Raw genomic sequence first — 26,686 nt, 5'->3', positions numbered from 1 at the left:
ACCAGATACCCCCTCAGAGAAAACCCTAGTATGCCTACTTTTGCAAAAAAAATAGAAGTGTTGAAACTGCAGTAAAAGTGCAGCAACTGTAGTCGACTGTGGTATTTTGAATGCAGTAATTGCAGAATAATTGCAGATATACTGCACTCTAACTGCAGTTATATACATCTGACTGCAATCTTTTTTCGTCAAAGTACCCTAAGAAGTAATACCTGTCTTTGCTTAACTTCATTTTCACATTGCGTTAATTCCACAGAACATACTTTCGAGTTACACCAAGGTATATACAATGAGGTGAAACGTTTAGAACCTTGCAGCCCAATTCTACAAGACATAAAATATCTGTTCCACAAAATACATTTCTATTTGAAAGTTTTTGCAACGTTGAACTCTTCTGAACAGACCCCATCACTGCTACTGTTCCTTGGTAACCATGACATCATTCCACTGGCCAATCGTAGTTATGTTTCCCCAAATCACGTTCAGTTGTCGTGATTCACGCGAGAGAGCTTGAAGCAACTACACATCCGTAGTCGATTGTTACAGGTATATTTAATTGAACAATAAAGCTGACTACTATATTTGATAGCGATAATATATATTATTATGTATCGTATTGTACTCTTCGCTCATGTTAAAATTACATGTTGGTGGGTGATGCACCAACAAGCTAACGTTAGCTAGCCATCTAGCTAGTATCAACACAACAAATAACGATAGTTAGCGAGCTAATTTCAGACTAAATGTTTTGGTGTGTGAGACCAGAATATTCGCTCTGTTCCTCGCAAAAATGGTAGATATGATATCATTGTTAATAGCCAGCTAACCTTTCGAAATTAAAGGATTTAGTTAGCTACATAGCAAACGTTGTTTTGTTCTTCTAACACCACTCGACCACACCGAGGTAAAGTTGGTTTTATATTCACACATTCGGACATTCATCATAAGCCATTTAACGTTACACATGTAAAAATCAATAACTAATTCACCGTTTGTCACAGAAACATCAAACTAGGTATGATTTATTCTATAAATGTATAGCATACTTTTACAACCTTTTTTTTTTTGTCGTTGAAAAATTCCAGTTTTGATTTGATAGAAATACATAAAATCTATAAAATGTAATTTAAAGAAGTATAAATCAATAAGTAATTCACCGTTTGTCACAGAATCATCAAACTAGGTATGATTTTTTTCTATAAATGTCTAGTATACTTTTACAACCTTTGATTTGAATAAACATTCCAGTTCTGATTTGACAGAAATACATTAACATCTATAAAATGCCATTTAAAGCTATATAAATCAATAACGTTTWCACTGATTATGACAGAATCATCAAGCAAAGTATGATATTTTCTATAAATGTCTAGCATACTTTTACAACYTTTGTTTTGAGGAGAAATTCCAGTTTTGATTTGATATAAATACATAAAATCTATAAAATTATATTTAAAACTGTATAAATCAATAACTAATTCACCATTTGTCACAGAAACATCAAACTATGTATGATTTATTCTATAAATGTCTAGCATACTTTAAAAAAACGTTGTTTTGAGTAAAAATTCCAGTTTTGATTTGATAGAGGGCATGTAGTACGTCTAGAGGGCGTGTGGTCAAAGTTCTAACGAGTCTGTTATACCCTATTAGAAATTCTGCATCTTCAGTCATTAAATTAGATTACAGGAAAAAACTACAGGATGAAGGGGTCAGGCCTTACTAACAAAGAAGACAGGTGGATGGATCAAGAGGACCAAGACAACCAAGAGGATCAACATGGACATTCCACAATGGAGATAAGGAAAACTAAGAGTGAACCATAACATACACTACCGTTCAAAAGTTTGGGGTCACTCAACTGGCAGCTTCATTAAATAGTACCCGCAAAACACCAGTCTCAACGTCAACAGTGAAAAGGTGACTCCGGGATGCTAGGCAGAGTTGCAAAGAAAAAGCCATCTCTCTCTGTCCAGTGTCTGTGTTCTTTTACCCATCTTAATCTTTTATTTTTATTGGCCAGTCTGAGATATGGCTTTTTCTTTGCAACTGCCTAGAAGGCCAGCATCCCGGAGTCGCCTCTTCACTGTTGTCATTGAGACTGGTGTTTTGCGGGTACTAATTAATGAAGCTGCCAGTTGAGGACTTGTGAGGCGTCTGTTTCTCAAACTAGACAGTCAAATGTACTTGTTCTCTTGCTCAGTCGTGCACCTGGGCCTCCCGCTTCTCTTTCTATTCTGGTTAGAGCCAGTTTGCGCTGTTCTGTGAAGGGAGAAGTACACAGCGTTGCACGAGATCTTCAGTTTCTTGGCAATTTCACGCATGGAATAGCCTTCATTTCTCAGAACAAGAGTAGACTGACGAGTTTCAGAAGAAAGTACTTTGTTTCTGGACATTTTGAGCCTGTAATCGAACCCACAAATGCTGATGCTCCAGATACTCAACTAGTCTAAAGAATGCCAGTTTTATTGCYTCTTTAATCAGAACAACAGTTTTCAGCTGTACTAWCATAATTACAAAAGGGTTTTTAATGATYAATTAGCCTTTTAAAATGATAAACTTGGATTAGCTAACACAATGTGCCATTGGAACACAGGAGTGATGGTTGCTGATAATGGTCCTCTGTACGCCTATGTAGATATTCCATAAAAAATCTGCCGTTTCCAGCTACAATAGTCATTTACAACATTAACAATGTCTACACTGTATTTCTGATCAATTTGATGTTATTTTAATGGACAAAAAAWTTGCTTTTCAAAAACAAGRACATTTCTAAGTGACCACAAACTTTTGAACGGTAGTGTATGTTATGGTTCACTCTAAGTTTTCCTTATCTCCATTGTGGAATGTCCATGTTGATCCTCTTGGTTGTCTTGGTAATCTTGATCCATCCACCTGTCTTCTTTGTTAGTCAGACCTGACCCCTTCATCCTGTAGTTTTTTTCTATAATTTAATTTAATATGACTGAAGATGCAGAATTTTATGTCAGGCCCCTTCTAATAGTGTATAACAGACTCGTTAGAACTTTGACCACACTCCTTCTAGACAGACTACATGTCCTCTATCAAATCAAAACTWGAATTTTTCAAAATTCAAAAACAAAAAACAAAAGTTGTAAAATATACATTTATAGAATAAATCATACATAGTTTGATATTTTTGTGACAAACTGTGAATTAGTTATTGATTTATACAGTTTAAAATGGAATATGATAGATTTTTTGTATTTCTATCAAGTCAAAACTGGAATTTTTACTCAAAACATACATTTATAGAATAAATCATATCTAGTTTGATGATTCTGTGACATGGTTAATTAGTTATTGATTTTTACATTTGTAAATGGCTTTTAGCGAATGTCTGATGAGTGTCTGAATGTGTGAATATAAAACCAAATTTACCTCAGCCTCGACCACAGTCACTCTCGACATGTCGGTGCAATTACTACTTGGTAGCTAACACATTTTTTTATTCAAACTTCGCAGGATCCCAATGTCAATGATGAATTATGCGGAAAAGTCAGAAGATATTACTAAAGATGAATGGATGGACAAACTGAACAATGTACACATACAGAGGGCGGACATGAACCGGCTCATTATGAATTACCTTGTGACAGGTATTCCACGATTCACACTTTTGTGTCAGTTGCTGCTAAAACAACCTCCAATCTGAGCCGCTCTATCCCAGTTAACCGTTCTGAATCTTCAGCTTGTCTCTACTTACAGAAGCAGAATCCGACATTTTTCCTTGATCTATCCGGTTGATTTTTCTTGTGATTTTGATGGTCTCACTCTTGTCTGTGTTTGTGCAGAGGGGTTTAAAGAGGCAGCCGAGAAGTTTCGGATGGAGTCTGGGATCGAGCCCAGTGTGGACCTGGACTCTCTGGATGAGAGGATAAAGATTAGAGAGCTGATCCTGAAGGGACAGATACAGGAGGCCATCGCACTCATCAACAGCTTACACCCAGAGCTGCTTGACACCAAGCGCTACCTGTACTTTCACCTGCAGGTACGGATGCCCTCAGGGGATTGATTTAGGATCAGAGCTTGTCCAAGACAACAACATCTATTGTGGATGTCCATTGCCCACACCAAAACACCTGATAAAACGTATATTTAATTTGTTTGCCAGTAGCATACCACCCTGCATCCAACTGCTGGCTTGCTTCTGAAGCTAAGCAGTGTTGGTCCTGGTCAGTCCCTGGATGGGAGACCAGATGCTGCTGGAAGTGGTGTTGGAGGGCCAGKAGGAGGCACTCTTTCCTCTGGTCTAAAAAAATATCCTAATGCCCTAGGGCAGTGATTGGGGACATTACCCTGTGTAGGGTGCAGTCTTTCATATGGGATGTTAAACAGGTGTCCTGACTCTCTGTGGTCACTAAAGATTAAAGGTCGACTTATGATTTTTCAACACCGATACCGATTATTGGAGGACCAAAAAAARGCCGATACCGATTAATCGGCCGATTCTTTAAAATGTATTTGTAATAATGACAATTACAACAATACTGAATGAACACATATTTTAACTTAATATAATACATCAATAATATCAATTTAGCCTCAAATAAATAATGAAACATGTTCAATTTGGTTTAAAGAATGCAAAAACAAAGTGTTGGAGAAGAAAGTAAAAGTGGAATATGTGCCATGTAAGAAAGCTAACGTTTAAGTTCCTTGCTCAGAACATGAGAACATATGAAAGCTGGTGGTTCCTTTTATTCCCAGGTAAGAAGTTTTAGGTTGTAGTTATTATAGGAATTATAGGACTATTTCTCTCCATACGATTTGTATTTCATATACCTTTGACTATTGGCTGTTCTTATAGGCACTTTAGTATTGCCAGTGTAACAGTATAGCTTCCATCCCTCTCCTCGCCGCTACCTGGGCTCGAACCAGGAACACATCGACAACAGCCACCCTCGAAGCAGCGTTACCCATGCAGAGTAAGGGGAAAAACTACTCCAAGTCTCAGAGCGAGTGACGTTTGAAACGCTATTAGCGCGCACCCCGCTAACTAGCTAGCCATTTCAGATCGGTTACACCAGCCTAATCTCGGGAGTTGATAGGCTTGAAGTCATAAACAGCGCAATGCTTCAAGCATTGCGAAGAGCTGCTGGCAAAACGCTGGCAAAAGTGCTGTTTGAATGAATGCTTACGAGCCTGCTGGTGCCTACCATCGCTCAGTCAGACTGCTCTATCAAATCATAGACTTAATTATAACATAATAACACACAGAAATACGAGCCTTAGGTCATTAATATGGTCGAATCCGGAAACTATCATCTCGAAAACAAAACGTTTATTCTTTCAGTGAAATACAGAACCGTTCCGTATTTTATCTAACRGGTGGCATCCATAAGTCTAAATATTCCTGTTACATTGCACAACCTTCAATGTTATGTCATAATTACGTAAAATTCTGGCAAATTAGTTCGCAATGAGCCAGGCGGCCCAAACTGTTGTATATACCCTGACTCTGCGTGCAATGAACGCAAGAGAAGTGACACAATTTCACCTGGTTAATATTGCCTGCTAACCTGGATTTCTTTTAGCTAAATATGCAGGTTTAAAAATATATATTTCTGTGTATTGATTTTAAGAAAGGCATTGACGTTTATGGTTAGGTACACGTTGGAGCAACGACAGTCCTTTTTCGCGAATGCGCACTGCATCGATTATATGCAATGTTTTTTATAAGATAAGTTTAATGCCTAGCAAATTACCTTGGCTTCTTACTGCATTCGCGTACAGGCGGGCTCCTCATGAGGCAGGTGGTTAGAGTGTTGGACTAGTTAACCGTAAGGTTGCAGATTGAATCCCTGAGCTGACAAGAAAATCTGTCGTTCTGCCCCTGAACAAGGCAGTTAACCCACCGTTTCTAGGCCGTCATTGAAAATAAGAATGTGTTCTTAACTGACTTGCCTAGTTAAATAAAGGTGTAAAATAAAATATAAAAAAATCGGCGTCCAAAATTACCGATTTCGGATTGTTACGAAAACTTGATATCGGCCCTAATTAATCAGCCATTCCGATTAATCGGCCGACCTCTACTAAAGATCCCATGGCACTTATTGTAAGAGTACAGGTGTTAACCCCAGTGTTCTGGCTGAAATTCCCAATCTGACCCTCATACCACCTAATCATCCCCAGCTTCCAATTGGCTCATTCATCCCCCCTCTCCCCTGTAACTATTCCCCAGGTCATTGCTGTAAATGACAATATGTTCTCAGTCAACATAAAAAGTCCCTCTCCATTTCTTCCCTCCTTCCCCTTTTCCTCTTTGTAGCAACAGCACTTGATTGAGTTAATCAGGCTGCAGGAGACAGAGTCTGCGTTGGAGTTTGCCCAGACACAGCTGGCAGAGCAGGGGGAGGAGAGCCGTGAGTGCCTGACAGAGATGGAGAGGACGCTGGCTCTTCTTGCCTTCGACAACCCGGAAGAGTCGCCCTTTGGAGACCTGCTTAACATGATGCAGCGACAGAAGGTGTGTCTGTGTGTGTGGCCTATCATCTGTATAATTGTTTATTAGGCTATTATAAACTGGGTGGTTCGAACCCTGAATTCTGATTGGCTGACAGCTGTGGTATATGAGACCGTATACCACTGGTATGACAAAACATTTCTAATTACGTTGGTAACAAGTTTATAATAGCAATAAGGCACCTCAGGGGTTTGTGGTATATGACCAATATACCACGGCTAAGGGCTGTATCCGGGCACTCCGCGTTGCGTCGTGCTTAAGAACAGCCCACAGCCATGGTATATTGGCCATATACCRCGCCCCTTCGTGCCTTATTGCTTAACTATAGCCTCTTTACACTACACTAGCTTGACGACGCATACTAGATCCACGACACATACAGTGCCCTCCGTAATTATTAAGAGAGTGAAGCATTTTTTCTTCTTTTGTCTCTACTCCAAAAATCAAACAATGACTATGAGATTAAAGTGCAGACTCTCAGCTTTAATTTGAGTGTATTTTCATCCATATCGGGTGAACCGTTTAGAAATTACAGCACTTGTTGTACATAGTTCCCCCATTTTAGGGGAGGAAAATTCACTTATGTGTATTAAAGTAGTAAAAAAAGTTAAGTATTTGGTCCCATATTCATAGCACGCAATAACTACATCAAGCTTGTGACTGAAATTTGGTGGATCCATTTGCTGTTTGTTTTGTGCCCAATAGAAATGAATGGTAAATAATAATGTATTGTGCATTTTGGAGTCACTTTTATTGTAATAAGAATAGAATATGTTTCTATTTTTGGGGGGGTATGATATTTGTGTGTCTAACTTTCTCTCACTCATCATTMATCTTTTTTTTTCTTTTTTTCTCACCTTTATTTAACCAGGTAGGCTAGTTGAGAACAAGTTCTCATTTACAACTGCGACCTGGCCAAGATAAAGCAAAGCAGTGCGACACAAACAACAACACAGAGTTACACATGGAATAAACAAACATACAGTCAATAATACAATAGAAAAAGTCTATATACAATGTGTGCAAATGAGGCAGGACAACGGAGGTAAGGCAATATATAGGCCATAGTGGCGAAATAATTACAATATAGAAATTAAACACTGGAGTGATAGATGTGCAGAAGATGAGTGTGCAAGTAGAGATACTGGGGTGCAAAGGAGCAAAATAAATAACAGTATGGCAATGGGGTAGTTGGATGGGCTATTTACAGATGAGCTATGTACAGGTGCAGTGATCTGTGAGCTGCTCTGACAGCTGGTGCTTAAAGCTAGTGAGGGAGATATGAGTCTCCAGCTTCAGTGATTTTTGCTGTTCGGAACGAACAGTCATTGGCAGCAGAGAACTGGAAGGAAAGGCGGCCGAAGGAGGAATTGGCTTTGGGGGTGACCAGTGAAATATACCTGCTGGAGCACGTGCTACGGATGGGTGCTGCTATGGTGACCAGTGAGCTGAGATAAGGCGGGGCTTTACCTAGCAAAGACTTATAGATGACCTGGAGCCAGTGGGTTTGGCGACGAATATGAAGCGAGGGCCAGCCAACGAGAGCATACAGGTCGCAGTGGTGGGTAGTATATGGGGCTTTGGTGACAAAACGGATGGCACTGTGATAGACTGCATCCAATTTGCTGAGTAGAGTGTTGGAGGCTATTTTGTAAATGACATCGACAAAGTAAAGGATCGGTAGGATAGTCAGTTTTACGAGGGTATTTTTTGGCAGCATGAGTGAAGGCTGCTTTGTTTGCGAAATAGGAAGCCAGTTCTAGATTTAATTTTGGATTGGAGATGCTTACTGTGAGTCTGGAAGGAGAGTTTACAGTCTAACAAGACACCTAGGTATTTGTAGTTGTCCACATATTCTAAGTCAGAACCGTCCAGAGTAGTGATGCTGGACGTGCGGGCAGGTGTGGGCAGCGATCGGTTGAAGAGCATGCATTTAGTTGTACTTATGTTTAAGAGCAGTTGGAGGCCACGGAAGGAGAGTTGTATGGCACTGAAGCTCATCTGGAGGTTTGTTAACACAGTGTCCAAAGAAGGACCAGAAGTATACAGAATGGTGTCGTCAGCCTAGAGGTGGATCAGAGAATCACCAGCAGCAAGAGCGACATTATTGATGTATACAGAGAAAAGAGTCGGCCCGAGGTTGAACCCTGTGGCACCCCCATAGAGACTGCCAGAGGTCTGGACAACAGGCCCTCCAATTTGAGAAACCAAGGCTGTTGATTCATTCAGGATTATCCGTAATCATGGTAGCATCCACATTAATGTAGAAGTGTTTCSAAACATTCTATTCTTATTTACAATAAAGGTGACTCCAAAATGCACAATTCATTATTTACCATAAATTTCTATTGGGCACAAAATAATCTGAAACACAACCAAAAATAAACAGCAAATGCATCCAACAAATTTGTAGAGTCACAAGCTTGATGTAGTCATTGTGTGCTATGAATATGGGACCAAATACTAAACTGTTTACTTCTTTAATACACATATAAGTGAATTTGTCCCAATACTTTTCCTCCCCTAAAATGGGGGCACTATGTACAACAAGTGCTGTAATTTCTAAACGGTTCACCCAATATGGATGAAAATATGCTMAAATTAACGCTGACAGTCTGCACTTCATAGTCGTTGTTTGATTTTGAATCTAACTTTTTGAAGTATTGAGCCTAAAGAAGAAGGAACAAAAAGAAAACGCTATCCCGATAATTACAGAGCGATTTGATGCTAGATAAAGAGACGGATCTAGCATCAAATCGCTCTTTCCCAAGCCACCTCCATAGGTAGTGTGGGACACGTGTACACCAAATACCCCCCTCTGAGTGGTATAGTGTAAAGACAATGGCTCTCTGATGCCACATGCCCCTGCAAGAATTACCTTAATTCCAGGAGACAGCGTTTTTCTTGTTAGCCAAATTGAAAATGAAATGCTTTTAAAATGTCCACACATTTGTGAATCATTGCATTAATCAAGTGTGCAACATTATGTGCAATATGGTTTAGATCCTTATTTTGTTTGTCTATATACTATGGTATTTATAGTATGCTAATCGCTGCAAACACACATGAGGCAGGAATGTGGCTTTGGCCACACCACATCCAAGGTTAATGTAAAGATACTGTAAACAGATAAGATGCAAATCTGATGTTGAAGTGTCAGCTCTTACTACACATATTTTACTAATGTAAAGAAAGAGCCTTAATGTGCATGAGTAAAAGGGTCTCTTTTTGGGGGTGTTCTATGTGTGACTGTATTCCTGTAATTTCAACACCTTTCTTTCCTTTCTCAATGCTCTTCAGGTGTGGAGTGAGGTGAACCAGGCTGTGCTGGACTATGAGAACAGGGAGTCAACACCCAAACTGGCCAAGCTACTCAAGCTGCTGTTATGGGCTCAGAACGAGCTGGACCAGAAGAAAGTCAAATACCCCAAAATGACAGACCTCAGCAAAGGCACTATTGAGGATCCCAAGTGAAATGAACGAGCAGGGACATGGACTACCACACTTCCTTTCTCCTATTTATAAGCAGTCGACTGGGTGATAACGTAATAATAACATATATTATATACCAATATAAATACTTTTTTCATGTTGAATATATGAAAGGACTTAATTGATTGTGCAAACAGTATATGGCTGTATTTTAAAAAGTGACAACTGCTATGATGATATAAACATTCAACAGAGTACCCACATTTATAGACATTTTGAAAGACAAATTTAAATTACTGGTTTATATTTGATTACCTGAAAATAAGTATTATTCACTTTTACTTGAGTATCATGGTGAGTTCTGAGTATCATTTTGTTTTATTTGTTTTTAAGTCACTGGGTTGCCACGCTGAGTTTGGGAGTTATGATTTTATACATATAAGGTAGAGTTTAAGACTAAATTGGGCTCATGTGTAAAGGAAAGAGAGGAATAGGCTATACGCCACTTTTTCTAGATAAAGAGTTTGGATTAAGTGGAAACTGTTACCCAGCCTTTTATCTACTGTACTTTGATAGGTTATAACCGGTAATCTGGTATTACCCTGTCTACTGCTGGATGAAATTATTGCTTACATGGAAATACGGGTTTCTTTTAAATGGTTGGCTGAGTTTACATTCCCTTCTGTCTTTGAAAGACACATGTAGCTCAGCCTTGTATTGTTTGTTTGTTTTGTTGAGGGTTGAAACGTTGTAGATGGTGGAAACCTTGACCTTTCACAGTAGAAGGGCTGTACTTATTTCTCTCCTACGGGAGTAGAGAGAAGTTAGGTACACATGACCAGTTTGCTATTAAGAGTTAGTTACCAGTTAGAATTTTTACATTTACTGCCCAGATGCATGTATTGTAATGTTGTTGAATTGGTTAAGGTCATTACAGAAGCACTCATGCCTTGTTTATGTTATGTGGGAGTTTAAATATTTGTTTATTTTGTACCTGCTGCTAAATGTCCAGTCTTCATTTCATACAACTTTTTATTGTACTGTAAGACAATGTGATCATAGAGACTACAGATAACTCCCCTCTTATTATTGGACGTTTTTGAGGTAATATTTGCAGATATGGAAATAAACAATTATTTTGAGTGACAGTTTTATTGAAATACGGCCTTATACAGTAGGTAATGTATGACAATCCATTAAGAGCATTGTTTCCTGCATTGTGTAGCCTTGCTGCTCAGGTTCATTTATTTATTGTGAATGTGCAATTTCGGCATAGAATGGATGATTAGTATGTCACCAGTTGAAGCATTGGCTCACTACTGCAGTAGTCGTGGAATCTGAGGGCGCGTTCTAAATTGTAAACCCTGCCATCACACATTGTTGATTGGCTGCCGCTATTTACAAACTAGACGAGATGGAACGCGTTATGTGTTGCACTGATTGCAAGAAACCAGTCAGCCAGCCAGCCAAGCTCAGTCAGAGATATGCATGTTTCATGTTGCCCACTAGTTTTACCTGTCCAGCTTGTTTGCCAAGGCTGTGTCCGTATTTTCTTTAATCAAAGCGCACGTTTCCCGACGAAATCTACGTGTAGAGCGGTGGACGGTGAATTTGAAAATACACCCGACATTGAATGGCATTGTGGCAAATATTTGGTGAAACTAACCATAACTTTGAAGTTCCCGGGAAAAATCTTCCTAACAAAGTATTCGCACACAATCGTTCGGGGGGAGAGGAACAACAGCGGCAGACTGCGATATGGCCCAGGTAAGGAGTTGTAATTCTGCTTTCGGTGCTTTGCCTATGGCAGAAGCTGAAAATGTTAGATTTGAAAACTTCTTCACTGTAGCGGTTACGTGGTGAAAATAGACATGTCAAGCAATGTTTTTTTTTATAATACGTGAAAGTCTCAAAGTATTTGGTATTTAAATATACAGTCCTGGCCAAAAGTTTTGAGAATGACACAAATATTAATTTCCACAAAGGTTGCTGCTTCAGTGTCTTTAGATATTTTTGTCAGATGTAATTATGGAATACTGAAGTATAACAAACATTTCATAAGTGTCAAAGGCTTTTATTGACAATTACATGAAGTTGATGCAAAGAGACAATATTTGAAGTGTTGACCCTTTTTCAAGACCTCTGCAATCCGCCCTGGCATGCTGTCAATTAACTTCTGGGCCACATCCTCATTCTTGCATAATCAATGCTTGGAGTTTGTCAGAATTTGTGGGGTTTTGTTTGTCCACCCGCCTCTTGAGGATTGACCACAAGTTCTCAATGGGATTAAGATCTGGGGAGTTTCCTGGCCTTGGACCCAAAATATCAATGTTTTGTTCCCCGAGCCACTTAGTTATCACTTTTGCTTTATGGCAAGGTGCTCCATCAGGCTGGAAAAGGCATTGTTCGTCACCAAACTGTTCCTGGATGGTTGGGAGAAGTTGCTCTCGGAGAATGTGTTGGCACCATTCTTTATTCATGGCTGTGTTCTTAGGCAAAATTGTGAGTGAGCCCACTCCCTTGGCTGAGAAGCAACCCCACACATGAATGGTCTCAGGATGCTTTACTGTTGGCATGACACAGGACTGATGGTAGCRCTCACCTTGTCTTCTCCGGACAAGATTTTTTTTCCGGATGCCCCAAACAATCGGAAAGGGGATTCATCAGAGAAAATTACTTTACCCCAGTCCTCAGCATTCCAATCCCTGTACCGTTTGCAGAATATCAGTCTGTCCCTGATGTTTTTCCTGGAGATAAGTGTCTTCTTTGCTGCCCTTCTTGACACCAGGCCATCCTCCAAAAGTCTTCGCCTCACTGTGCGTGCAGATGCACTCACACCTGCCTGCTGACATTCCTGAGCAAGCTCTGTACTGGTGATGCCCCGATCCCGCAGCTGAATAAACTTTGAGACGATCCTGGCACTTGCTGGACTTTCTTGGGCGCCCTGAAGCCTTCTTCACAACAATTGAACCGCTCTCCTTGAAGTTCTTGATGATCAGATAAATGGTTGATTTAGTTGCAATCTTACTGGCAGCAATATCCTTACCTGTGGAGCCCTTTTTGTGCAAAGCAATGATGACGGCACGTGTTTCCTTGCAGGTAACCATGGTTGACAGAGGAAGAACAATGATTCCAAGCCACCCCCCTCCTTTTGAAGCTTCCAGTTTGTTATTCGAACTCAATCAGCATGACAGAGTGATCTCCAGYCTTGTCCTTGTCAACACACACACCTGTGTTAACGAGAGAATCACTGACATGATGTCAGCTGGTCCTTTTGTGGCAGGGCTGAAATGCAGTGGAAATGTTTTTAGTKGATTCAGTTCATTTGCATGGCAAAGAGGGACTTTGCAATTAATGGCAATTCATCTGATCACTCTTCATAACATTCTGGAGTATATGCAAATTGCCATCATACAAACTGAGGCAGCAGACTTTGTGAAAATGTATATTTGTGTCATTCTCAAAACTTTTGGCCACGACTGTACATATATATTTATATATATTTAAGTAATAAGCCCCGAGGAGGTGTGGTATATGGCCAATATACCACAGCTAAGGGCCGTTCTTAGAACGACACAATGCGGACTGCCTGGACACAGCCCTTAACCGTGGTATATTGGCCATATATCACAAACCCCCGAGGTGCCTTATTGCTATTATAAACTGGTTACCAACAATTAGAGCAGTAAAAATAAATGTTTTGTCATACCCATGGTATACGGTCTGATATAACATGGCTCTCAGTCAATCAGCATTCAGGACTCAAACCACACAGTTTTTAAATATATATAAATTATTTTGATTTGCTTATATTAAGCAAACCAGATGGCACCATTTTCTTGTTATTTTAATTTACGGATAGCCAGGGGCACACTCCAACACTCAGGCATAATTTACAAAGGGAAGCATGTCTATTTAGTGAGTATTTTTACTTAAGTACTTTACACCACTGGGTTCAATATGTGTTTCGGTAGCCTGGTTCCAGATCTGTTTGTGTGATCATGTCAACTCCCTGTCATTCCAGTGACAAGGAGCTGACAGGATAACACAAACATATCTGGGACCAGGCTAGAGTTTCTGTGTGTTCACAACATTCACAATGGTTGTAGAAGCTCCAGTGTGAAAGTAGATTTAGATCTTGGTCACACTTTCAATTAATTTGCACATATTTGTAGTGTTTTACTGCTCTATGTAACTTAACAGAAGTATCTAATATTGAACTAGATCCCTGTTTGTCTTTAAATTAGACATCACATAAAATATTATAAAAAATATTTTAGCTTGCTTTGTCTGCTGAAACTTTTATCCAATGCTGGTGGCTTCATTAAGGCACTTCACGTGATGTAGTCAGAAAAACTGGTTTGCTGTCTTCTCTACTGATACATAGTGCTATTTGCTATTTGTGCTTTTTGAGGTTGGTTCAGATTCAATAATTTTTTTAAACACCCTGAAACTACTTCCTACGGCTATGCTCTATGTCACCTCACGGTCTGCATTATTCTTGAGTAGAATAAATAACCTCAGACCAAGACAAGTAAATGACCAATGGATTATGGTAATTGTAGTTAATTACCACATTTTTATGCGCTAAACTATGCAGAATATTGGCCTGTTGGAAACTACAACTCCCTACTACATCGCACAGTTCAGGCTGGATCTTTATCTCTAGAGAAACTATGCGATGTGCGCATTGAGTTCACAGAAGAAAAAAATTGTTGAGCGAAATGGAATTCAAATCATTCAGCTGATGTCGGTCAGTTGTTGTTTAAAAGTTGTTTTAAAAAACGAAAAATAACTGACATTTTGGTTAATCGCTCAGCACTACTGATACATGATGTAGGGGATGAAATGATAATAGGCCAATTATCTGGTTTTTACATATAGTGTAATGTAGATTATCAGTATTATCATCCATCATTACCTCTCCCTCTCTTTCTTGCTATTTGCTTCCAGGCCATTGGCTCAAAAGTGGACGGTGATGCTCTTCTTGGGCACGTGTCTCCTCTACTGTGCCAGGATGGCCATGCCAATCTGTGCTGTCAACATGGCCACCACATTTGGCTGGAGCAAGACGCAGTCGGGTGTGGTAATGGGGGGCTTCTTCTGGGGTTACTGCTTCACTCAGGTGCTGGGAGGTCATGTCAGCGACAGGTGGGTCAACCTCTGGTGGTCTGAATGAGAGAAACAATGGCTACCTATTGGGATTGGGATTTGTATTATTTGATCTTGAGTGATTGCCTGTTATATAATGTCCATGTTAGAAGCTGGAAATCACCTTTCTTGTGTGCTGTGAAGACTGCTCTGACTCTGCTCATGATTGTTTGTTTTGCCAGAATTGGTGGTGAACGGGTCCTACTTCTTGCCACTACGTCCTGGGCTTCCATTACAGCATGCACCCCTCTGTTGGCGCAACTGGGCATCAGTTCCCTCACCTCCATGACGGTGGCCAGATTCCTTATGGGGCTATTACAAGGTGAGAGGGTGGAAACAGAGAAAGTCTCCACCCTCTGTCTCCTCTTTTGGAATGGTTTGGTAACTTTGATAACAGCTGCTTTCCCTCAGGTGTCCACTACCCCTCTTTGGCCAGTCTTTGTTCCCAACGAGTAGATGAAGGGGAAAGAGGCTTTCTGATGAGTACCATGGGCAGTGGCTCTTATATGGGGTAAGTTATACATGTAATAACTGAACACAGGTCTCTAATTATACCAACACCCATCTCTGATTTATAATTTAATCATACATAGCTTTATCTGAAATATGTTCTAAATGCTTCTTCCTCATTGTGCTTCTATGCTTGTGAGTCAGAACACTGATGGTGGGAGGACTGGGGTCCGTGATGTTGGAACGCTATGGCTGGGAGAGTGTGTTCTATGGCGCTGGTCTGCTCTCGGGACTGTGGTCATTGACTGTGTGGAGATTTCTACTGAGAGGTACTCTAGGGTAGCAATATAATAATCTATAGAACTGGTGCTTTGTGCATGAATATATTTTGTTTTAAAGTATCAAAAAATGTGCATTGGATGTGTTGTATGTAATAGTTGTTTCATTGAATTAAGTGGTTGTTCTAGGTTCTAGATTTCATATGAGGTAGGCTTCTATAATATATTTCTAGTTTGAAAGTATCTACAAAATGTAATGCATGTATTATACATGTTAGTTGTTTCACTGAATGATGTGGTTGTTATGTACGATTCATGAGGTTGGCTGCTATAATCATACTGCTTTATATGGTAATGTATGTGTCGGTTGCAGGTCAAATGAACACAATCCAAGTGCTGTCAAGCCATGGATCCAGTTCGGGTCTGTCAAAGAAACGCTGGCTAAAAATGTTCAAACAGCCCTCTGTGTGGTACAGCTCAATTTTTTGCATATGTTGATTTTGGATGTAATACAGTATGGCACGTGGATGTTATGCAAATGTTTTGCAACTTCTTGTTTTTACCTTGATGTTGCCTGCTTGCCTGGCTCTACTGCTTTTTTTGTCTCTTGTTCTCCCTCTTTCACATCTCTTCAGTGCCATGGTCTTTGCTCACCTATGCTTCAGCAGTACTTGTTACACATTGATGTCATGGCTACCAACCTTTTTCAAAGATACATATCCGCACGCCAAGGTATTACACCTTTATCTCTTCAGCCACTTTCTTTACCTTATCCAAAACGCATGTCCTACCTATACTGGCCTTCTTCACCCAAAATAATAAATAGTGTAACCATTGCAGTTTAGTGTAATCTGTATTGTAACTCATACTTCTAATATATGTTATTCCAGGGATGGGTGTGTAACGTAATTCCATGGTTGGTTGCAATCGCATCTGCGCTCTTTGGAGGCATAATTTCGGATCACCTCATTCAGCAGGGTATAAGAATGACAGATTAGAGTACAACATTTGTTTGTTTTGCTGCTTCCTTAGTAAGTTAGTAACAGTCTGTTTTTTGTTCTAGGATTTCGAACATCATCTGTTAGGAAGATGATGCAGGTAAGCTTACCTGGTTTAGAATCGCTAACTTATTTTCTTGTGTAACTGAACCCAATATTCAGTGGTTTGTGGACAGAGAGAAAGTACAGGTATGCATAAGAGAGTTGTTCAGACAGGTTAGAGCTCCCCATTTTCATGCCAGACAAGGCAATCAGACATATCCTTGGGGCTCAGGCAATTATTTCCCCTGACTAACATACAGTGATGTCTGAAATTATTGACACCCTTGAAAAAGATTAGCAATAATGACTGTATAAAATTAATAATGAAAAAAAAAAACAGTAAAAAAATTATATTAATTTAAACTAATACATTTGCTCAGAGAAAGATAATACTTTTTTCTCTCAAAAAGGTAGGGGTCAAAATTATTGACACCCTTAAAGATTCTTATAAATAAAGTAGTCAAAGTTTAGTATTTGGTCCCATATTCCTAGCACGCAATGACTACATCAAGCTTGTGACTCTACAAACTTGTTGGGTGCTTTTGCAGTTAGTTTCGGTTGTTTCAGATTATTTTGTACCCAATAGAAAGTAATTTAAAAAATGTATTGTGTCATTTTAGAGTCACTTTTATGGAAAATAAGAATAAAATGTTTCAAACACTTCTACATTAATGTGGATGATACCATGATTATGGATAATCCTGAATGAATCGTGAATAATGATGATTGAGAAATACAGAGGGTCAAAGATCATACCCCCAAGACATTATCAATAACAGGGGATGTTAGCATGTCTTATCTGTGACCCTCTGTAACTTTCTCACGATTCATTCAGGATTATCCGTAATCATGCTATCATCCACATTAATGTATAAGTGTTCAGACATGTTTTATAATTTTGTACAAAAGTGACTCATTAATGACATTAAACATAATTTACCATTCATTTCTATCGGGCACAAAATAATTTGAAACAAGATCAAAACGAACTGCAAATGCATCCAACAAGTAGAGTAGAGTCACAAGCTTGATGTAGTCATTGCGTGCTAGGAATATGCTACCAAATACTGAACTTTTGACTACTTTACTTTAAGGATGTCAATCATTTTGATCCCTATGTTTTTGAGAAGAAATATATAATTTCCCTTTTTTGCATACAATATAGCTCAGTATTTGAATGATGTATTTTATACAGTCATTATTRCTCATCTTTGTCAAGGATCTCAATAATTTTGTATCTGACGTAACAGGATTAGTTACAGTTCAGTGGCTTGCGAAAGTTTTCACCCCCATTGGCATTTTTCCTATTTTGTTGCCTTACAACCTGGAATTGACATGGACTTTTGGGGGTTTGTATCATTTGATTTACACAGCATGTATACCACTTTGAAGATGCAAATATTTTTTTCTTGTGAAACAAAGAAGAAATAAGATTTTAAAAAACGGAAAACTTGAGCATGCATAACTATTCACCCCCCCAAAGTCAATACTTTATAGAGCCACCTTTTGCAGCAATTACAGCTGCAAATCTCTTGGGGTATGTCTCTATAAACTTGGCACATCTAGCCACTGGGATTTTTGCCTATTCTTCATGGCAAAACTGTTCCAGCTCCTTCAAGTTGGATGGGTTCCACTGGTGTACAGCAATCTTTAAGTCATACCACAGATTCTCAATTGGATTGAGGTCTGGGCTTTGACTAGGCCAATCCAAGACATTGAAATGTATCCCTTTAAACCACTCGAGTGTTACTTTAGCAGTATTCTCAGGGTCATTGTCCTGCTGGAAGGTGAACCTCCATCCCAGTCTCAAATCTCTGGAAGACCAAAACAGGTTTCCCTCAAGAGTGTCCCTGTATTTATCGGCATCCATCATTCCTTAAATTCTGACCAGTTTCCCAGTCCCTGCCGATGAAAAACATGGTGGTGTTGGATGGTGTTCTCGGGGTGTGAGAGTTGTTGGATTTGCGCCAAACATAGCGTTTTGCTTGATTGCCAAAAAGCAACATTTTTGTCTCATCTGACCAGAGAACCTTMTTCCATATGTTTGGGGAGTCTCCCAAATGCCTTTTGGCGAACACCAAACGTGTTTGCTTATTTTTTTCTTTAAGCAATGGCATATTTTCTGGCCACTCTTAGGTAAAGCCCAGTTCTGTGGAGTGTACGGCTTAAAGTGGTCCTATGGACAGATACTCCAATCTCTTCTGTGGAGCTACGCAGCTCCTTCAGGGTTATCTTTGGTCTCTTTGTTRCCTCTCTGATTAATGCCCTCCTTGCATGTTCGATGAGTTTTGGTGGGTGGCACTGTCGTGTCTTTGACTATGCCAGATTGATTGCTATGACATGCTATTCTATAAAATAATTTCTCCGGTATCAATATTACCTGATTGAACTAATCATGTAAATATTAATTAACTAGAGAGGGACACCACGAAAGAATATTTATAGAGCTGTTATCTTTCGAATAAACTCTTAAAGATTTTGTAATATTTTACTAAATAACAGTCACATTAATCGTCATTTTATTCAGTCTCATCTGAAGGTTGTAAGTCCTTGATTGTCTGCAAGAATCCTGGCTAACAAGTTGAATCAGCAATACAAAATTGGGTTTAATTATTTATTTACTAAATACCTAACTAATCACACAGAATCACACATATACAATTAAATCATAACTTGATCACAAATTACGTCATACAGAAAACGTCCCTAGCGGGCGGAATAGATATGACAGTTTGTTACACAAAGAAAAGGGGCTGAGTCTTAGTGAAAGAGCGGGAGACGGGAACATAGGCGAGCTGTGCTCTCGTAAATATCGTATCTTATGCATTCTAAATTACCGCCCATTTTGAGAAGGAAAATGCAATACATATTTACTCTGAGCTGCGCTTCAGTAGGTTGGTGGTAGATGGAAGGCCGTATCGACAACCCGAGTCCTCTGTCCATTGGAGAACGTCTCTGGTAGTCACGGGATACGTTGTAGTAACGTTGTGGGTAGTAGACGGGATACCCGGAGTGTCCTTCCTAACCTGCGTTTGTAGCAGCTGTTGCCAAMTCAACGGCTAGGAGATATCACTTCTGTAGTGAACACGAGTTCAAAGTTCATACCATTCACAATCAAAGTCCATGCTGATGTTGGCCTAGTTCTGTAGTTATTGTCTGAACCATCTTGACATCGGATCGTCATCCAAAATGTACCTGGAACAGCATGTTACCTTCTGGGAAAATGGCTTTTATAGTGGAGGAGAGGGGTGTGTCTGAAAAGTCTATTACCCAGGTCTCTTCACAGGGGCGGGCCCCTGGTTGAGCAGAGGAAAACTTATGAAAGCACAGATCTCTCATTTGGAAGCTAAAATTACATTTCATCTCTTCACAAATAATCTCATATTCAAACATTTGAATTAAACAACAATTCCATGTGAATCCGATACCTCTGACGTTTAGACTTTTCACAGTAGAGTTTGTCATTCTATCATTGATGAGAATGTGTCAGCGGGCAACCGAACTGACATAATATACCTTAAGTACCACCGCATATGTTCAGTTGGTTGGATTGCCAGAATATAGTTCATTTCCCCCCAACTTCTGATGTTACCCAGAATCTCTATGTTAACCCATGGGTTTCCTTATGTCACATCAGTTATAGTGGGGAGAGAGAAAAAGGGGGAAGGAGGTATTTATGACTGTCGTAAACCTACCCCCAACCCAACGTCATGACAGCACTCTCTTGGCAGGTTTGTTGTGGTGCCATATTATTTCCATTACTTTATAATGGATTTAATGGTGCTCCGTGGGATGTTCAAAGTTTTGGATATTTTTTTATAACCCAACTCTGATCTGTACTTCTCCCCCACTTTGTCCCTGACCTGTTTGGAGAGCTCCTTGGTCTTCATGGTGCTGCTTGCTTGATGGTGCCCGTTGCTTAGTGGTGTTGCAGACTCTGGGGCCTTTCAGAACAGGTGTATATTTACTGAGATCATGTGACATATCATGTGACACTTAGATTGCACACAGGTGGACTTTATTTAACTAATTATGTGACTTCTGAAGGTAATTGGTTGCAACAGATCTTATTTAGGGGCTTCATAGCAAAGGGGGTGAATATATACAGTTGAAGTCGGAAGTTGATATACACTTAAGTTGGAGTCATTAAAACTCGTTTTTCAACCACTCCACAAATTTCTTGTTAACAAACTATGGATTTGGCAAGTCGGTTAGGACATCTACTTTGTGCATGACACAAGTCATTTTTCCAACAATTGTTTACAGACAGATTATTTAACTTATAATTCACTGTATCACAATTCCAGTGGGTCAGAAGTTTACATACACTAAGTTGACAGTGCCGTTAAACAGCTTGGAAAATTCCAGAAAAATATGTCATGCTTTAGAAGCTTCTGATAAGCTAATTGACATAATTTGAGTCAATTTGAAGTGTACCTGTGGATGTATTTCAAGGCCTACCTTCAAACTCAGTGACTCTTTGCTTTACATCATGGGAAAATCAAAAGATATCAGCCAAGACCTCAGAAAATAAATTGTAGACCTCCACAAGTCTTGTTCATCCTTGGAAGCAATTTCCAAACTCCTGAAGGTACCACGTTCATCTGTACAAACAATAGTATGCAAGTATAAACACCATGGGACCACRCAGCCGTCATACTGCTCAGGAAGGAGACGCGTTCTGTCTCCTAGAGATGAATGTACTTTGGTGCACCAAGTGCAAATCAATCCTAGGACAAAAGCAAAGGACCTTGTGAAGATGCTGGAGGAAATGGGTACAAAAGTATCTATATCCACAGACAAAGATCGTACTTTTTGGAGAAATGCCCTCTGGTCTGATGAAACAAAAATAGAACTGTTTGGCCATAATGACCATCGTTATGTTTGGAGGAAAAAAAGGGGATGCTTGCAAGCCGAAGAACACCATCCCAACCGTGAAGCACGGGGTGGCAGCATCATGTTGTGGGGGTGCTTTTGCTGCAGGAGGGAGTGGTGCACTTCACAAAATAGTTGTCATCATGAGCATAAGGACAACAAAGTCCAGGTATTGGAGTGGCCATCACAAAGCCCTGACCTCAATCCCGTAGAAAATTTGTGGCAGAGAACTGAAAAAGTGTGTGCGAGCAAGGAGGCCTACAAACCTGACCCAGTTACACCAGCTCTTTCAGGAGGAATGGGACAATTCACCCAACTTATTGTGGGAAGCTTGTGGTAGGCTACCCGAAACTTTGACCCAAGTTAAACAATTTAAAGGCAATGCTACCAAATACTAATTGAGTGTATGTAAACTTAACACCCACTGGGAATGTGATGAAAGAAATAAAAGCTGAAATAAATCATTCTCTATTATTCTGACATTTCACTTTCTTAAAATAAAGTGGTGATCCTAACTGACCTAAGACAGGGAATTTTTACGAGGATTAAATGTCAGGAATTGTGAAAATCTGAGTTTAAATGTACTTGGCTAAGGTGTATGTAATCTTCCGACTTCAACTGTATGCATGCACCACTTTTCCGGGGGGGGTTTTATATAATTTTTTGAAACAAGTAATTTTTTAAATTTCACTTCACCAATTTGGACTATTTTGTGTATGTCCATTACATGAAATAAAAATACAAATCCATTTAAATTACAGGTTGTAATGCAACAAAATAGGAAAATGCCAAGGGGGATGAATACCTTTGCAAGGCACTGTATCTCTTGAAATGGGGAATTTAAAGTTAAAGTGGCACTCCAGTCTATTTTTCACCTTCTTTATCACCTGATTTACTTTACAAAAGGTAAGTCATGACATAGCACAAGTGGGGGGTGTGCTTTTCCTCTTTAGTTTTCTATTGTTCCTCAAGCAAGGGTGAGGCTGATGACATCACAGATTCCCATCAAAATGCCTTACTCCCTTGAAGTTTGCATTTGTGTCTAAAAAACACAATTTTGTTCAAAACATTTTTTTTTTACCCTTCAATGTGTGTAGTTTACTGTCTTTATACTTTGGTTATCGCTTTTCAACAGTAAATGTTCACAAATCGCTAGAGGACATCTTTAAATAAGTCGATCAGTGTGTTTCTCTCTCTCATACAGTTCATGTCCATGGGTGTGTCCAGTGTGTTCCTCCTGCTACTCTGCAGGCCACTCTCATTCCCTTCTGCTGTGATCTTTGTCTCCGCTGCTGTGGGCCTGGCCACCTTCAACAGCAGGTGTGTTTCTGTGTGTGTTCATGTAACATTATTCAATCCACATAATAGAGGTACTGTATACCCGTATTACTGGATGAGAAGGGTAACTTCTCATCCAGTAATAGAGTTATTAGTATACTAACCCATTGCCATTGTCCCCATGCGCTAGTGGTGTGTCTGTGAATGTACAGGACCTTGCCCCATCGTGTGCTGGAGCCTTGTTTGGTCAGTTTGTTTTTACAATTTTAAACTTGAACCTTTATTTAACTAGGCAAGTCAGTTAAGAACAAATTCTTATTTACAATGATGGCCTACACCTGCCAAACCCGGACGTCGCTGGACCAATTTGGCCGGTGTAGGCCGTCATTGTAAATTAGAATTTATCTTAACTGGACACTGTCAGTGTCTTTGGGTATCATTGTCTTCCCATTCCATTTGTTCCATTTTGATTGACAAACAAATATTTTGTTCCCAAAAATGTATATATTATTTTCTCCACAGGATTTATGAATATGTGTGGGGCTTTCACAGGTAGGTATTAGATATCAATCCCCCATGTATACTGTACATCAGAATGATATAATGCTCACGGTTAAGTGTATTATAGGCCTATGTACTGTATTTGACTGTGTAAATGAGACCAGTTTGTGTATCCCACAGGTCTGGTGCTGGTCTATGTTTCTGGATACCTGATTGAGGTCACAGCTTCCTGGGGTTATGTGTTCTCACTCATCGCAATGGTGAATACCATAGGCCTCGGAGTATTCCTCATGTTTGGAGAAGCCAACCGTGTGGACTTGTGGAATTTGTCCGAAGTCACTCGTGTATGACCCACACAAAGACACCTCCAATAACTTAAAAATGGTTTGTGAAGAGGATTGTAGGCCTAACTACAATAGGCCTATGAAAAAATGACCTGTTTCTGACATGTTTTAAATTATGCCTTCGTGCACCAGGTCTGAGAATAAGATGGTTTAAAATATTTATAATTCTATGTTGCTTCACTTGGTAGAACTTTGAAAACATTATCTATTGTCCCTGAAATTGAAAAGCGAAACAAGACAACAGTAAACATGTCATCCCCCACGAATGATGCAGCGACCTCCATTGGGCCAATTGAGATATCTTGTGTGACTAACACATTTTAGTTGACCACAGATTAGCTTTTATATATCTAACAATGAAAATAAATGTCTTCAAAAATGGAAGGCAGTTAGCCTGGGTACCAGTCCAGGTCTTGACATTCAGGTAAATTTGCCAGTGGCACACCGGGCCAGTACCAAGTGAAAACTACCTGCCTGAATTTTTAAATAACTGACCCAGGCCAAGATATCAGGAAAGGTAAGTTATGCACACAGAATTTAAATCTGGGTGATTTCACGTTTAATTTACAGTTTGGGCAAATACCTTATATTATAKCCAACCATAAAATCTGATATTTATTTACACTGATTGTTTGGAAAACAAAAGGAAAACCATGCCCCCTCTCAATGATGACATATAGCCTATATTAAACCATTTAAAATGTAATATTCACCTCTAGAAATTAGCCTAGTAASATATTGATGAAAAGCAATATCTTTAGATGGTCCATATGATCAGGCAGGTGTGCTATTTTAGCAATAAGCATGATCACCTGTCTGACGCAGCATCAAGGCTATATGGCTGAAGCATGGGGTTGCTCCTCTGCATGGTTTACCCCAAAGGGCTAATCATTAGCTATGTCACAGACTAAATATGATCTTGTTGCTTGTATAATGTCTTTAAAAAAAACTCCCACTGGCATTCATAAAATCATGTAATTGTTATGTTTATAAATTGTGTGAATTGTACAGTTAATAGAGGCCTACGTAAACACATGCGAATGGCTGACGCGCTTCCCGCAGTTACTTTTTTAAATTGTCATTACAGATACAAAAGATTGTAAAACGCTGCCAATTGGGGTTGAGAAATAAATTATAACCCTGTAACGCTGGGATCCCGCTCTTTTCAATAATTTCCATCAAAACGGTTGTATTTTCCAGAGATTGCATTTAAGATTGTTGCGCAGAGACTGGGTTTATTAGAACAGATTTATTTCTGCGCAGCAATCAAAGGTGTCCAGAGTTCTGCGCTCTTGCCACCTGACAGTTGATATTCAACTAATAAATAAACGACATTGCTCATGAACAGCTTCGGGAATTAATCAGATTTWAAAAAAATTATATAGGCCTAGACTACAGCATAGAATTATTACAATATTGATTTTTGTATTTAACCAACAAGTGATTTGTGTAAATAGGCTAATGTTCATGTATTGACAAGCAAGCAGCTCCATAGTGTAGGCCTACATGGTCCGTGGACCTTACATAAACCTTTATTTGCTAATAATGACATCGCTATGTCTGATATGAAAAAAGATTGAAAGCTGGAGGACTTTTGAATGGCGTGCGGATGTTCAACTATGAATTGATGGGCTTCCCGCCTCCACTCAGGCGGGTGTATCCAGGAAGTTGAGGCAGGGCGTCACTCGAGATGGACAGGGAATGCTTTGACATTATTGACACCGCTTGGAAGCAGGTTGATAACAAGTGTGAAGCGTCAGCTGTTGGGAAGATTGTGAATGTATGAATACAAGTAGCCTATATAGCCTATATATTTTTTGAAAATGGTCAGCTGTTGGGAAGATTGTGAATGTATGAATACAAGTAGCCTATATAGCCTATATATTTTTTGAAAATGTAGTCTACTGTCCCAAGCGGGCCATATGAAAGCTTGATTAACTGGCCAGGTCAGCCGGTAGCCCTAAATGTCGAGCTTTGCAGTCTCTAGCTAAACCACTCCTTATATAGTTCATACTCCATGTCATGTGCCAAATAACAAGACAGATTTTGTGCCGAGTTATCCCTCTCACTTAGCCTATTCCTCTCTGGGGTGACTCACAAATATCAGTTAATTACTATAGCTCCCGCCTTGGGCCAATTAGTGTAATTTTGTAAATGCCAGATTTCAATGGCAAAACGCATAATTCACCCACCTTTCGTAAACATCGGGCCAGTGCTGTCCAAGATATCGCGTGTGACTAACAGATGGAGACCGATCCACAATCCCTCCCCGATTTCACCTTGGGGCAGGGGCGAAAATCTGATATCAACCTTGGAGGGGACAATTACATTACATTTTCTCAAGAGCAATTCCTGAGGGGGACACCAAAAGTAGTGCTGTAACACATAGCCTACGTTGTAATATGTWAAATGTATATTGAGGAACCATAATTCCTACAACTGAATAATTGATAGGTACAGTAGTTAACTGAAGGGTTTAACCAACTTGTTCAAATGTTTAAATCATTATAATACTACTATTAATAATAGTTATAGCATTGCTCCTAACCAGTCCAGTATGTATGCAGGTATTCGTACTTACAACTAGCAATATCAAGAAAGGCCAGTAGGTAGCAATGGTACTGTACACTGTATGGGTGTAGTTTTCATAAATACAATGAACATGKTGTGATCTCATCTAAAATAATCTCCATTGAGAACCATCACAAAGTTAGTCTCCGTATTGAATTGACCTTTTAATTTGACTTTTTCTGATACATTTATATAGTCATTAAATGTGCCACTGGCCTGAGTCTACTACAATATCTTTACAAGAACAAAAAGCTTAAAATAAGTACAGTTCTAAAAGCA

The 26,686-nt window shown here is 39.5% G+C and overlaps 2 protein-coding genes across 3 annotated transcripts; both read left to right on the top strand.

Moving 5' to 3' along the window:
* Window positions 1-470: 470 nt before the first annotated feature.
* On the top strand, window positions 471-11,067 carry LOC111966665 (glucose-induced degradation protein 8-B homolog). 2 transcript variants are annotated; one of them, XM_023991527.1, is made up of 5 exons: window positions 471-546; window positions 3,487-3,620; window positions 3,816-4,012; window positions 6,293-6,490; window positions 9,788-11,067. In XM_023991527.1, exons 2-5 carry the CDS (start codon window positions 3,494-3,496, stop codon window positions 9,959-9,961), a joined length of 696 nt encoding a protein of 231 aa, XP_023847295.1. In that variant the 5' UTR covers window positions 471-546; window positions 3,487-3,493; the 3' UTR covers window positions 9,962-11,067. The 2 variants fall into 2 exon arrangements, with proteins under 2 accessions (XP_023847295.1, XP_023847294.1); XM_023991526.2 differs by having other exon boundaries at window positions 526-904.
* Window positions 11,068-11,379: 312 nt separating this feature from the next.
* On the top strand, window positions 11,380-25,181 carry LOC111966661 (voltage-gated purine nucleotide uniporter SLC17A9). Its single transcript, XM_023991519.1, has 13 exons — window positions 11,380-11,686; window positions 14,873-15,070; window positions 15,253-15,392; window positions 15,482-15,581; window positions 15,725-15,849; window positions 16,172-16,268; window positions 16,434-16,530; window positions 16,689-16,776; window positions 16,862-16,896; window positions 22,918-23,033; window positions 23,182-23,237; window positions 23,514-23,543; window positions 23,673-25,181. The coding sequence occupies exons 1-13, from the start codon at window positions 11,553-11,555 to the stop codon at window positions 23,840-23,842; spliced, it is 1,386 nt and encodes a 461-aa protein (XP_023847287.1). The 5' UTR covers window positions 11,380-11,552; the 3' UTR covers window positions 23,843-25,181.
* The last annotated feature ends 1,505 nt before the right edge of the window (window positions 25,182-26,686 follow it).

This window comes from Salvelinus sp. IW2-2015, linkage group LG7, assembly GCF_002910315.2.
Source record: "Salvelinus sp. IW2-2015 linkage group LG7, ASM291031v2, whole genome shotgun sequence".
NCBI lineage: Eukaryota > Metazoa > Chordata > Actinopteri > Salmoniformes > Salmonidae > Salvelinus > Salvelinus sp. IW2-2015.
This window is presented reverse-complemented; position numbering and strand designations above follow the sequence as displayed.

What these genes read in the sequence shown, in the direction of transcription:
- LOC111966665 (XM_023991527.1), top strand. Translation starts at nt 3,494, where the DNA reads ATGTCAATGATGAATTATGCGGAAAAGTCAGAAGATATTACTAAAGAT. An exon ending in ACCTGTACTTTCACCTGCAG is followed by an intron (nt 4,013 to 6,292) that starts GTACGGATGCCC and finishes TCCTCTTTGTAG; the next exon opens with CAACAGCACTTGATTGAGTT. An exon ending in ACATGATGCAGCGACAGAAG is followed by an intron (nt 6,491 to 9,787) that starts GTGTGTCTGTGT and finishes AATGCTCTTCAG; the next exon opens with GTGTGGAGTGAGGTGAACCA.
- LOC111966661 (XM_023991519.1), top strand. Translation starts at nt 11,553, where the DNA reads ATGGCATTGTGGCAAATATTTGGTGAAACTAACCATAACTTTGAAGTT. An exon ending in GTGGAGATTTCTACTGAGAG is followed by an intron (nt 15,850 to 16,171) that starts GTACTCTAGGGT and finishes TGTCGGTTGCAG; the next exon opens with GTCAAATGAACACAATCCAA. An exon ending in CTGGCCACCTTCAACAGCAG is followed by an intron (nt 23,034 to 23,181) that starts GTGTGTTTCTGT and finishes CCCATGCGCTAG; the next exon opens with TGGTGTGTCTGTGAATGTAC.